Source organism: Diadema antillarum, unplaced genomic scaffold, assembly GCF_040938485.1.
Source record: "Diadema antillarum isolate AM-2024a unplaced genomic scaffold, OU_Dant_1.0 seq00002239_RagTag, whole genome shotgun sequence".
Lineage (NCBI taxonomy): Eukaryota > Metazoa > Echinodermata > Echinoidea > Diadematoida > Diadematidae > Diadema > Diadema antillarum.
In genome coordinates this window covers 148,245-162,157 of record NW_027272869.1, presented here as the reverse complement: position 1 = coordinate 162,157, position 13,913 = coordinate 148,245, and the positions used below count along the sequence as shown (strand labels likewise).

At 39.3% G+C, this 13,913-nt stretch overlaps 1 protein-coding gene across 1 annotated transcript; it reads left to right on the top strand.

The window, feature by feature from the left end:
* Positions 1-4,985: 4,985 nt before the first annotated feature.
* LOC139714336 (long-chain fatty acid transport protein 2-like) lies at positions 4,986-13,913 on the top strand. The gene is made up of 9 exons (XM_071626047.1): positions 4,986-5,762; positions 6,502-6,714; positions 7,449-7,610; positions 8,062-8,186; positions 8,615-8,815; positions 9,763-9,856; positions 11,551-11,749; positions 13,019-13,116; positions 13,612-13,913. Exons 1-9 carry the CDS (start codon positions 5,267-5,269, stop codon positions 13,911-13,913), a joined length of 1,890 nt encoding a protein of 629 aa, XP_071482148.1. The 5' UTR covers positions 4,986-5,266.

The following is a 13,913-nucleotide window of genomic DNA, read 5'->3' as shown; positions in this document are numbered from 1 at the left end:
TGGATGAGTAAATCCATGCAATATATAAGTGTGTGAAAGTAGAAATGGATATCATTGGTTTCAGAAGGGGAAAAAACCCAACAAGAATCATATGTTTTCTAAACTCAGCACTTTTCATGGGCAATATCGCACGACTGATTACGGAATCAGACTATACTCCCAATGACATGCAAATCAAAATAATGGTATGTGCTGGGTTTTTCCTTAATTAACCCGTTGAGGACGGACTGATTTTGTAATAACACTCATTTCCCATAGACAATTGCCCGAGTATACTTGGGACTCGTCCTCATCGGGTTAAAGGGATAGTACAGTTTTGGTTGAGATGAGAATTAGGCTTTTCAATTTTCGCAAGATACCAAGAAAACACTTATGATATAGTACAGAGCCTACCATTTTAAGAGGAATTCAAAGTTTATTTGATGAAAATCGGGTTTGGAATAACTGAAACATCCAAAAACAAAGTAAAACAAAGCGATCATTACAAAGTGTGGGTCCCACACTTTACTAGAATCATTCTTTTATGGATATCTCAGCCATTTCAAAACCAATTTTTATCAAATAAACGTTGAATTCCTCATAAAATTGCATGCTCTTTCATATTTCATATTTCATATTAGATTTCTCATTATCTCACCTAAAAATGTTAGAAACCGGAAATTAGGTCTCAACCAGAACTGTACGATCCCTTTAATGTTTAAATTTCATGGCCATTTTTGTGGTTTTTGATTGTTCAGCTCTTATTCTCTTCATTATACAATAATTATAAAGCAACTGCATTGAAAAAGTAATAGCTTGTGTAGTAATGTTTGTGTGTGTTGTAAAATTATCAATTCTGTTGCACTGTCTTCAAGTACTAACAAGTATACTTTCATGGAGTTGCGCCATATTGGCAAGAAGACATAGTAATTGGCAATAAGCTTGTGATGTTTTTAATATGCATATATGTGTAGTTATATCACCTAGCCGGAAGACCCAGTGATGTACAGTGTATAATGTTGCCAAGCTGTCGTGGTATATAAAGGCTAGTGGTTGAAAAAAAATCAATTATATTTAAAGATTTCTGAAACTAGGTGTGGTTGCAAAACTGCCCTCCATTTTGAACAGTATTCCTGAACAAGCACGAACAAAAACAGGGGAGAACTTGCTCCAACATTCATTGACTATATTACTGTAATAGTGTACATTATATACAAGATGTCATTTCTATTTTACAAAATGAGATATGAAAACTAGGATTGCAAAGAACTTGTATGTAAGAATTGCTTCATGTAATTTTGTCACATGTGTAGTGCAAGCTGTATTCCTTAATAGATCGTACCGTTATGATGGTAGTGACAAATCTTCTTCATATAATGTGAACTGTTTAAGTGAAATTTGTTTTTCTGTACACAGTTGACTTGTGAAACATGAAGTACATTGTCTATAATATTACAAACTCTCTGTGTAGGAAACTGCATTCTCCAGCACAAAGTAATAATACATGTATATTATATTTTCTCTCTATTCGATTATTTTGAAATCTGAGTTCAGTTCACAAGATTGCAGATAACTTTGTGCCAATCGAGGCTCTCTTTGGACTTGGGTCTTGAGAAACTTGTTGCACACGATATACAGTAGGAGTCCAGTGGGCACGTGTCTGAAAGAGGTGATCTGTATATTTGCTGGGTTAGATATTTATGCTCCAGACACAAGACTGTGACTGAAATAAGCTAAGATGCTGTAATGATCCGGAGATTGTACCCTCGTGAGCCTGAGGAAAGATGTGCCGTAAGCAACTGCTGGAAAATGTTAAACATTGAAGAAATACACTAATGTATGCCCGGAAAGATATTTGACATGGAAGGACAAATAGCCCAAAGTTTTAGATTGTATGTTCGTCCATAGTTTCATATGTCGCATCTATCCACATATTCATCTGTTCATATGTTCACACGCTCATCTGTTTTTCTGTTCATAAATATGTCACATACACGAATGTTCATCTGTTTATATGTTCATATGTTCATCTGATTTTCTGTTCATCTGCCCATATGTCGCGTCTGTCCATTTGTTCATCTGTTCATATTTTCATTTGTTCATATGCTCATCTGTTCCTCTGTTCATCTGTCCATATGTCGCATCTGTCCATGGTATGTTTATTTGTTCATATGTCCATCTGTTTTTCTGTTCATCTGTCCGTATGTCACATCTGTCCATGTGTTCATGTGTTCATTTGTTCATACGCTCATATGCTCATCTGTTCCTCTGTTCATCTGTCCATATGTCGCATCTGTCCATGGTATGTTTATTTGTTCATATGTTCATCTGTTTTTCTGTTCATCTGTCCATATGTCACATCTGTCCATGTGTTCATCTGTTCATTTGTTCATACGCTCATATGCTCATCTGTTTTTCTGTTCGTCTGTCCATATATCGCATCTGTCCATATGTTCATTTGTTCATATGCTCATGATATGTTCATATGCTCATGTTCATTTATGTCCATATGTCACATCTGTCCATATGTTCACTTGTTCATATGCTCATCTGTTTTTCTGTTCATACGTTAATCATATTATGTTCATATGTCCATGATAGGACCACTTTGGGTAACCCAAACAACTTTGGGATGATTCAATGCTGACTAGTATGGGGATGGGTGTACAGAGAAGAACCAAGGCCACAAAGTCACGAGTCACTCATGGTTGAATAAGAATTCAAGTTTTGAATTTTGCACAGCTGCCGCGTAATGTAATTTAAGTTAGCTTCAATCAAAGTTGGTCGAAGGAAAACAAGAAATCTGTTACAGCCGACAGTTTTTGAGATCAGGTTTTGAAATCAGGTAAGGTCATTGTAATGCTGAAGCTCTGAGCTAGATACATATAAGGTCAGGGGTCAGAGACCAAGGCCAAATTTGAACTCTGAGATGTCACCGTGCTATAGAGAAACGTCAGACACGAACACTATTCAACTAATGGACGTAACCGTATACTGCGACGTGACTATGAATTAGCATGAACGTACTACTAAGTAGATGTTGCAACTTCCAAAAGGACAGAGGTCAAAAGGGAAAAACGAGGCATTTGGCAAACATGTCTATTAAAGTCAGCTTTTATGGAGGCAATCACTCACCATTACAGAGGACTCGTATGTCAAACCTGTCCCTTGCAATATCATGTCGATCTATGTCTCTGTTTCTGAATATATTTGCTTGTTTGTTTTGTGTTTTGAGGAAACATACCGAGACTGGATTACGGTGTTATTGTGAACTATGCATCTGTTGTCTTACAAGCTATTGCTGGGGTTTTCGTTTTTAATGTATGCACTCACTGAGACTATGAACAAAAGAAGCAGTCTGAAATTTTTTGAAGAATCAAGGCCTGTGAATACAGCGTCAAGGTTCGTGAAGTTTTACTTCATTTTTACGAGAATGTATTGTGTTCATCTTCAGTTCACATTATATATCTGCAACATTGTACATAATATATTATGATAACTACTGAGAAGAAACCACCAGACTACGCGAGTAGACTGCGAATGTTGTACATGTATCCCGCAGGTGATTTGCATACTCTCCCAAATTAAAGATATCATTCCTTCGAAATAAAGATTTTAATGAAACTGAAACCATCCCTTGCTGTACATTACTTTCTGATAATCTATTGTGGTCAAATAACTTTTGTCCTCATGATTAGTGAGTGGTTAGAGTCAAAATACAGTGCCAGTGAACGACAAATTGATGAATGAGAGATCATGTAGCAACGTATTACCTACATTACATACGATTCTTAATGAGTTTGCGGACTTTTTTTTTTTCCGGAAGAGCAAGATAATAAATTTATCTTGATGGGGGCCGGGTATATGACAGAAGGAGAAAGACTTTTTTTTCTTGTCTGAGTTTAAAGACTATACAGTAGTAGTATTCGTTTATCCTGTTATAGTTTGGGTGCCAAAGTCAGATTTTGAGCCTCGCCTTGTTTTACTGTCTGCCCGATTTTTGTTTTGCTTTTTGTTTTTTTAATGGTTTTTACTCTTTCGAGGGTACTGAATCCGAATCTAGATGATGCAACTCTTGCATCATTGAGGGTTTTGAGATATTCAAAATGGCCACCAAAGTGGCGGCTATTAATCTGAAATTTATATATTTTTTCTTATGAATAGTGGAAAATGTAAACAAAAATAAAGTTTTACCTTATTTGGAGGATGGCGAATCCGACATTGGATCATGCAACTTTTGTATTCTTGAGCATTTTGAGATACACGTACATATTCAAAACAAGGTTCAGCCTCTGACACCCACACTATAAGTAATGACTGTATTAACTAAAATCAACATAGATATTTGAGTGGTGTTGCGTGGTGTTTAACTTTAACTTTGAAAACTGATTGAGGGATCGCTTATCTTGGTGAACTTCAGCACCAATTGCGATGTTCTTAGTGTGTCTGTGGGTGCGTTTTTATTTTGTTTGTTTGATTTTTATTTTTTTTTTGTGGGGGCGTACCCAGTGCAAGTGCGTATACCTGTTTCTAGCAGTGGTATGAGGTAAAGTGATGCAAACGAGTATGGTATGTATATGATATAAGTTTATCTGCTCATACCTTTCATTCATGTTAAACTACAGTTCTCTTTTTTTTATAGAGCATTCCTCTAGTATCCATCAATGTCTCCGACCGTAGAAATCATTCAATGCTATATTTTTTTTGTGTGTGATCATGTCCCCTGAGCTGACAGTTCATTTCCATCTATGTATTATATATCTCTCTTTTTTACTTGTTTGCGTACGAGAATAGTACTACTTGAAGTGTTTACTGTGCGCTTACACCATGAAGACCGTTCAAAGTACAGACCCTTTTAGCTAAAGGAGACTAGATGAGAGTATGTGTACACTGTACGTGACAATGACAAAACCGGTGTGCTAGTCCTATAGAGGAGTTGGGAGGTATTTATAAGAACAAGGATTTAGCTGGAGTCGAATTTACGCTTTTACATTGAGCTAGTTGGCAAGTGACTGCCAACAGTCACAAGAGCGTTTATCGATATCGTAATCGTGTAAACGAAATACAAGAGTGACCTTTAGAATCTCATCTTTAGGCAGTCAGGGTTTCTGTTATTATTGACCCCGCTTCAGCCGATGGTAAAACACTGGTACCCCAGTGGTGCAAACGCGCAATTTGACTTCCATTGTTGGAGACGTACCTGATGTATTGTGTTGAGGAAGCTGGAACAGGAGTTTTATCTTTCAAGCACGTGTAGATCGCTAAAAACTAAGGACAGAACTCTAACATGGCGTCATCTTGGAGTGCCGGCCAGAGGGCCGCAGCCATCGCAGCCGTGTCCATCCCATCTGGATATGCCTGGCTTCGATGGAAGTACCCGACCTTATTGTCTGACGTGGAACAAATGCGCCGCATTATGAAGTTCTTTAAAACGCTTGAAAACCTTGATAAGGAGAGAATTTCCGTCCCTGAATTCTTCGAGAAGTACGCGAAGGAGACTCCCAACCATCCCTGCATCCTGTACCGAGAGGAATCGTACAGTTATGCCGACGTGTCCCGCAAGGCAAGCATGACGGCGCGGTGGATCAGCGGTTCGGACCCCAGCTTGAAGAAAGGTGACGCGGTGTGCGTCCTGCTACACAACGGGCCGACGTTTTTGTGGACGTGGTTGGGACTGTTGAAGCTGGGCGTCATTTCGAGCCTTATGAATTACAACCTCCGTGGAGCTACACTTCTGCACTGTATACGAACGAGCGAAGCCAAGAAACTCATCTTTGGTTCAGGTTTGCTGTTTTGAAAGTACTGTAATACTTGTAGCTCAGTCAAGTGATATGAGGCCAGTACCCATATCATAACCCTCCCCTTTCCAACAAAGAATGGCCAAACGTCACCAAAAACATTACATCTGCAACAAGACTGTTTAGCTACAGATCATCAGCTTTGATCATTTCGTTTGTTTGTTCACTCGTACAGTATGTTTTGCTAATTAGCAGCAATTTTTATAACTTAGTGCTGCTGTAAATGATCTGTCAGAGCCCAGATCTTGTAAGCCAAGAATCTATTGTGAGAGCCGAAGTTGCCGAAACATCAAACACAGACATGACATAGAGAAAAGCCAGTGTGTAAATGTTCAAACACACACTTCAGATATGGTAGTTTCTTGTTTACGTATCGCATCGATCCCCCGCTACCCCCCCCCCCCCCCCCCCATCCACGAAGATGGACTTGCTATTCACACTTCTGCGTTTTCATTGATTGGATTTTTAGATATGTCTTTAACTTGAACTTACAGAAAGAAGTTCAGGGAGTGAATAATGTGAAAAGCTACCACCACAGAGGTTTCATTCTAGTCTTCGGCTACAGGACGCTCTACTCTGCCACAGTGTGGATTCGAAAAGTGCACACATGTACATGACTATTGTGTAGACACATTCACATTTACACACGAATCAGTAGACTGAGATCATAGCAATTCTGTGTCCCATCGTAATATTTCCATACTCTGATTTGTGTCGACCACAGAGTTTCTTTCCGCCGTGTGCGACATCTTACCCGATCTCCGCGACCTGGGCATCGACCTCTGGATGGTCAACGACACGGGCATAGAGGACATGTCGCCGCCGAACGATTTGGTAACCATGGATATCGACACCGTATCCGACGATCATTACCCTTCGGTCCGTATTGAGAATCTCACAGACGTGGCTTCGTACATCTTTACATCTGGAACAACGGGTACGAGGAGGAAATCAAGCTTAGAGGAGTTTGTCGACAGGAGCTCCTTTTGTTCCTTACAAAAAAAAGTGAAACGATGTTAAGTGCATGCCAGGGTTAGTCAGAGGTAACTTTGATAACCACCATGCTTGCCATTTGAGTCAACAATGACATTCAGGAAATTAAGTGATTCGACCGAGGGGCCTACTAGCTTGCAAGACTTTGTACCTTTCCTTTTTATCTTTAACTGAAGGATCATAGAACGTAGGTCGAGATCGTTTGGCAAAAGACGCTCAGAAGTGCACTATATAATACAGCTGACAGGACGCTGGATTTATATCTAACAACCAATCCTGAATTTTGGACATGTTGGCGTTGTTTCAGTTTGAGTCTTATATCCACTCACCTGGTGACACTTCGTTCATCCTAGGCTAAATTCAGCGGCAACCTTGCAAGTGCACTTGCTCTTATGGAGGACATATCAAGTTTTTCAACGTCATGTTAGGCATACCTAATAGTGCTACTAACTACTGTTCACCAAATTCTTAATTAAATAATGAAAATGATGTATTCATTAATTTTTGTATTCAGTTATTCATCATTAGTATTGTAAGAAATGTAATTTAATTTTATGTTTATTGTTAAAATCATTTTTATTATCATCATCATCATTGGTGTTGAATTTTTATCATAATGTTAACCTACTGAGGTATAACAATCGTGTGTTTGATTCAACCCCTCCCCCACAATACCAGGGATGCCAAAACCGGCTGTCATACCTCACTCGAAACTTGTGGGTGCGGGAATCTTTTACCATTTGTACAGCCATCTTTCAGCAGAGGATGTATACTACATTTCACTCCCATTGTATCACTCCGCGGCGCTCCTCGTCGCTGTATGTGGCAGCTGGATGAAAGGTAATTTCATTATCCTGTTCAACCTTTATTTAAAAAAAAATAGAAAAAATTGTATTTTCCCCTCCATCAAGCTGTCCATACTTGGCAGTATTACAGTGCTGTCTTTTTGACGGAAGAACCATACGTCCAAAAACAGTTTATGTAAGAACATTCATAGGGAAGATTTAGTATTTTATAGAATTGTTTGTATCTTTACAGTTCATCGCATCTAAGCTACTCAGGTACCATCTCATATATCTAACGATGTAGGATATAGAATCTACTAATGTATATAGGGAATGGATAACATGAAGCTACAACTGTAACTCCATGGTTATAAATTTGATCCAAAGGGTTAACGAAGATCCTCACCTATCATGAGGAGTGTTTTATACCTTCTGCTCCAAACAAAGATTTTCATGTAATAGTTTTGATTATAATTCCTCCCTCCTTTACTAAATGCACGATTCAGGTTCCACAATAGCTGTATCCCGGAAGTTTTCTGCCAGCCGATTCTGGGACGACGTACGGAAGTACAGGGTTACTATCTTCCAGTACATCGGCGAAATATGCCGCTACCTGCTGGCTCAACCACCGGTACGTTGCTATATACGACAGCGGTAGATTTCCGTCTTAAGCTTCTGAAGACAACCCTGTTTACATTATTCTATAATTGTACAGCGAGTTGTTGAAATGGTCCGGGGAAAAAAGAAGGTGGGGAAGATGTCGAAGAAAATCATAAGAACAATGAAGTAATAGGGTATAATGAGAAGGAAAATGAAGAAGGGGATAATGCATCAATATGAAATGCGGGAAATGGAATAGAGAAGACTGGTCGGTAGAAGAATGGAGTTGAAACAGATTTGACGAAGAATATTAAATCATTATCATCATTATTATTAAAGAATAATGTGAACTCAGGAATGATAAAGAATCAAACCCTATTTTGTGACCGATAATTGAAAATTACTTTATCGTAATGCTTATGAAAAAAAAAAAATGCATTAATGTTTTTCTACCCGCAGAAAGACAACGACGGGAAGTATGACAGACCGTTACGTGCAGCCGTCGGGAATGGTCTCCGCGTCGAGATCTGGAAAGAGTTTCAGACGAGATTTAAAATCGGCCAGATTTTTGAGTTCTACGGAGCTACGGAAGGCATATTCACGTTCGTCAACTTCGACGGACGTTTTGGGACCGTGGGAAAATATTCATGGATAATGAGGGTAAATCCTCGCACGGAATCGCACAGACGGATTTTCATAAGAATCATAAATTGGGGAAAACATGTCTTGTGAACGAAACTACTTAATTAGGAAGTTGGAAATTGAAAGTTCACTTTATCATTGTTCTCAAAAAAAAGAAAGAAAAAAGATTTCGAGATTGCATTAATTGTCATTGTCATGCCAGGTATACAGCAGTCACTGTTTCAACGATTGCGTTGAAGTCTGAAACTGATACTGCAAGAGCATTCACACACAAAAAAATAATAATAAGATCGATAATGGCTTGATATACTGGTCTTCTAAAGTCATCCAAAACGTTGATGCCACAAGAAAAATATAATTTGAGTGGAGTTGTCATCCAATCACGCATGACTTCTTCTTCTTCCAGGTTAGCAACCGCAATCAACAAAGATAATTATTCTGTCACTTTTGTAGAGAGATTGGCAGTGCACTTTGCAGAAATTTTGATAATTAGCTTTGGTTTTAATTGATAATTGCAAATAAGGGACTCAATTTCAATAAACTTAAAGAAAGTAATTAAAGAATACTATTATTTTTTCATACTGGTATTTATACTATTTACACAGTACTGTTACTTTGATAACACTGCTCTCCTGCAACTCTCATACCACATCGATATCCAATGAGGTTTCTTGAAATAACCATATAAATCAGATTAAATGATTCGTTTTTTTTTCCTCCTGCATGTAGGCCTAGGTTATCTTGACCTCAATTCAAATAAAGAATTCATTCATCTCAACAGAAAGGCTGTTTGGTATACTAGTGTTTGCTTATTACCTCAGTGAAAGATTGTTCTTTTTCATGTCTTTATGTTTTTATCTTTTACATGGCAATGTTATGTATTAGATAACGTCGACGTGATAACATGTTGCCTTCCGTATTAATTACTCTCTGCACTGACACATGTGTTTTTATATTAACTATAGAGATTCTTCGACAACATTGAAATCGTCGAGTATGACTTTGCCAGCGGAGAACCAAAGCGAGACAAACATGGAATGTGTATTCGTGTACCCACAGGTATGTCATAATCCACGTAGCATTTTAACAAGGCATTCAGGCCAAGCGTTCGTTTAAACAACCAAAGGCAAATATGAAAAGATGGGCGGGTTTAAAGACTGACCAGACGACCGTTCTCATTCGTTGTTTTTTTTTTTTATGCAATGTTCAGCCTTGAATCTAATAGGTCACTGCTACAAGACACTGGAGAAGAGAGCTTCCTTTTTTTGTATCATAAGCCCTCTAAGATCTGAATAGACAGTTGATAGAGATCATAATAACAGACTAAAGAGGAAAACTATAACTAGTCTGAAGGCACTAAATTGCCTAATATGTTGCACACTAATTCCAAACGGAACCAACCAATTCTTGATCTTGCGGCCAATCGGAGACGATGCCCAAGTGTGGATTGAGTAAATGCAGCCATTTAATAGAACTCATCAGTTCAGTTCGAGGAAAATCAAGCAATCTGTTCGAAAGTTATGAATATATCACGTTTCGGTGCCGCCATCTGTGAATGAAAAAAGCGACAAAAAGTTCGTGACGTCACCGCGGGAGAACGATCTGAATGAAAATTTAAAGTGAATTAATTAAACGTTTTTTCATCTTTCTAGCATTATTAAAGAGCACTTGACTTATCACTTTCAGAAGGCAGAGGGAATTATCATTTACCTTAACATTTTTGTCAGTGACTTTAACTTAAGTCAGGGCAAATGTACTTTTCATAAAATAATGAAATTGCATGGGAAACTATCTACATAATTTCTTTATCCTTGTCCGGCAGTGACGTCACGAACTGTTGTAGCAGGGATGGCGGCTCAGAAGTTTTAAAGATTCATAACTTTTGAATTACTTATCAGTTTTTCTGATGTGTGCTACTAATATTGCTGCATTCATTCAACCCACATGTCATTACCTCCGCCAAGGAAGGAGGTTATGTTTTCGTTAGTATACCGTTTGTTTGTTTGTTTGTCCTTGTGCAAAATAACTCAAAAAGTAGTTAACGGATTAGAATGAAACTTGCAGGAAAGGTTGAGAGTGACACAAGTAAGAAACGATTAATTTTTGGTAGTGATCCGAGAATTTTGGGGGAATTTATGAAGGATTTTTGATATTTGGGCAGGTAGTCGAGTCAATGAACTTGAGGGTTTATGAAGTTACAAAGGCTTCTAGATTGGGAAATCTGACGACTTTCAGCACACAATGCTATATAAGTATGTATGGGTGGAAATCACTGATATCTCTATGATGGAAGCACAAGATCAGTGGTGGAAATGGGCTCCATGCTTGGCGGAGGTGTGCGCTCTCAGAGTGCTTTTCTAGTTATATTGTGTATATCATTCCCCTTTAACTGAAGAAAAAAACAAATCTTGTGCGTGGTCGTTCCAACTACAGTAGAGGAGACATTAGTCGAAACTCCTTCCACCCTATTCGAGCAAACTGTCAGATGGGAACTACTTCCTTTCGCGTAAGCCACGAAGAGGGGCCTTATGTCAAACAGAAAACGGATAAATCCTTTTGAGAATTTAGTCGCTCTGATAACCGACCTGTTCAGATTCCGAGCAGAAATCTAAAGGCAGGCCGCCATAATCCAAAAAAAGCGCATTGTTAACTCATCCGTCCTTCATTTGAATAAAACTTCTTTATACAATAATTTATTAGGCCTATGTAATAATGGATCGTGGTCTCCCAATTGTTTTACATAACGAATAAAGGGGAGCCTGGACTGCTGCTGATGAAGATGCTTGGCAAGATACAGTTCGCCGGCTACAAGGGCAAGCGTGAGATGTCCGAGAAAAAGATCGTAAGGAACGTAAAGGTGCCAGATGACATGTATTTCAACTCTGGTGACGTCATGCGAATCGACAGTGAAGGTTACGTCTACTTCCTCGACAGAGTCGGAGACACTTTCAGGTGGGAAGATAAGATTTTCGCGACGCGGACGTTCAGAGAAAAACAACAACAACAACAAAACTTCTGCGCTTGCGCAAAATCGCTTATCAAAATCGATCTGTTTATTAGTAAGTCCTAAATCTCGCTCTATCCGAGTTTTTACTCCGCGTTCTGGGCTATGTTTTCTTTCGCTCAATATTCACGGCGGAGAGAGCTATTTAATGCACTGATCATAAATTATGGAGGCGTCATTTATTTCATAGGTTGGGCCCTTGCGCGATCTGAATCTTCTTTGCAACACGACGCAGGGAGAGAATGGCCAACGCAATCGTCGTCTTAAACGCCCGCGTCGCAGATCTAGTACTCCATTCCATAGACATTAAGATTTTTATCTCATAGGTCACTCATCATAAGCAGTAAGCAGAGATTGTTGCTTCAGACTACCCGCCGAAATGTATCTGATCGCAGTCTGATGAAGCCGACTTGGTTGGTCGAGCCTCAGATAGGTGTCGGACATAATATCGCGCGTGATCTTCGTCGGTCGATCTGTCTTATCGGATCTACGCTCGACATGTCTGACGCTGGCATGGTTGTCGACCAACACGAGTCAGATTCATAGGACTGCGATCCGATACACTCCGGTGGGTGGCCGGAAGCGATAAACTTAGCCCCCGATGAGTGGCCGATGAGAGATAATCTCTGTGGAATGGAGGTATAAAGCTCCCAATGGAATTGACGGGTTTGTAAATATGTAAATAAGTTAGATGATGATGTCATGGGGGGGGGGGGGTTCATGTTTAATTATGCCCCAGTCTCAAATCGTAGAATATCTGACTGATCACTATTTTGAAGCTATTTAGGCAGGTATAGCATTAAGTTTTATACTCTTGAAGCAGATCTATGGCAAGATGTGAGGTGATAGCATCGTCAACTCGAACGTTTACATATTCATATTAACTATTGTTGATTGTTGATGCAAATTGTTTTGCAGATACTAGTAGAACTTCGCAATTAAAAAAATATAATCCCTAAGTTTCATGCGGTATTGATCAAATTTTCTCTGTTGTGCTTACAAAATTATATGCTTTGTTTTTCCTCCTTACTCTTTCTTTTTGACTCCATCTTTCTTTTTCCAACTAATTTCAGCTGGTCCGAAATCAAATATCTCACCCTTTCCTCGTCTTCATTTCTTTTTTTTTAAACATAACCGATTCCTGCTGTAATGTAGAATGACACGTTTATAAAAAAAAATTTCATTCTCCTGTGTGTGTTTCTGTCTTTATGTCCTAGATGGAAGGGAGAAAATGTGTCCACTTTTGAGGTATCGCACGTCCTTAGTTGTTTTCCTGTCATCGAGGAAGCTAACGTGTATGGCGTACATGTGCCAGGTATGTAGAAGGAAATAAGTATACAATCAGCACACGAATCAAAACCACGCAGAACCTGTCTTCGCAAACTTACGATGAACATAGTGAAGGTATTATGCTTTAAGTCGTAAGTCGCGAAGACTGAATAAAGTGGTTGATTGAGCGTTGGAAATAATGATGTATCTTTAGTGTCTCGAGCGCCGTAACGTGAGGTTTGGAGCTATTATAAGCTAACATGTAATAGCAGGAACATGCACAATATCATACCTCAAACCGAGAACACTCTTTCATTGCATGAGAAGATTGACGAGGGCATATAACGCATTACCGAGCCAGCATAATGGGAACCTACGTTGGTTTTTGAAGACCTTTTTTTTAAATCCCTTTTTCATGTTTGTGACTGGGCAACTGACATCATGACGTGTAATTATCGTAGGGGGCAGTATGTAATGTCTGATATATGGTCTGCTGCAAATATCGAATCTGTCGTCCTTTCAATATCTGCTTGTACAACAGGACACGATGGCAGAGCCGGTATGGCGGCGATTGTCGTTCGAGAGGGCGCCACCATGGACTACATGGATCTCTATCGTCACGTGACTTCCTCGTTGCCGACCTACGCGCAGCCCAAGTTCCTGCGCATGGTGGGCGCGACGGATCTGACGTCCACATTCAAACACAAGAAGTCGGATCTGGTTAAGCGAGGATTCAACCCCGACTTCGAAGAGGTATTCATCGTCGAACCTTCCCAGGAGACGTACGTGCCCATCACACAGCGACACATTCAGGCACTGACAAGTGGCCAGTCAAAACTGTGA

Coding starts and splice junctions, on each gene's coding strand:
- LOC139714336 (XM_071626047.1), top strand. CDS start 5,267: ATGGCGTCATCTTGGAGTGCCGGCCAGAGGGCCGCAGCCATCGCAGCC. Junction 6,715..7,448: donor CTTTACATCTGGAACAACGG/GTACGAGGAGGA, acceptor CCACAATACCAG/GGATGCCAAAACCGGCTGTC. Junction 13,117..13,611: donor GTATGGCGTACATGTGCCAG/GTATGTAGAAGG, acceptor CTTGTACAACAG/GACACGATGGCAGAGCCGGT.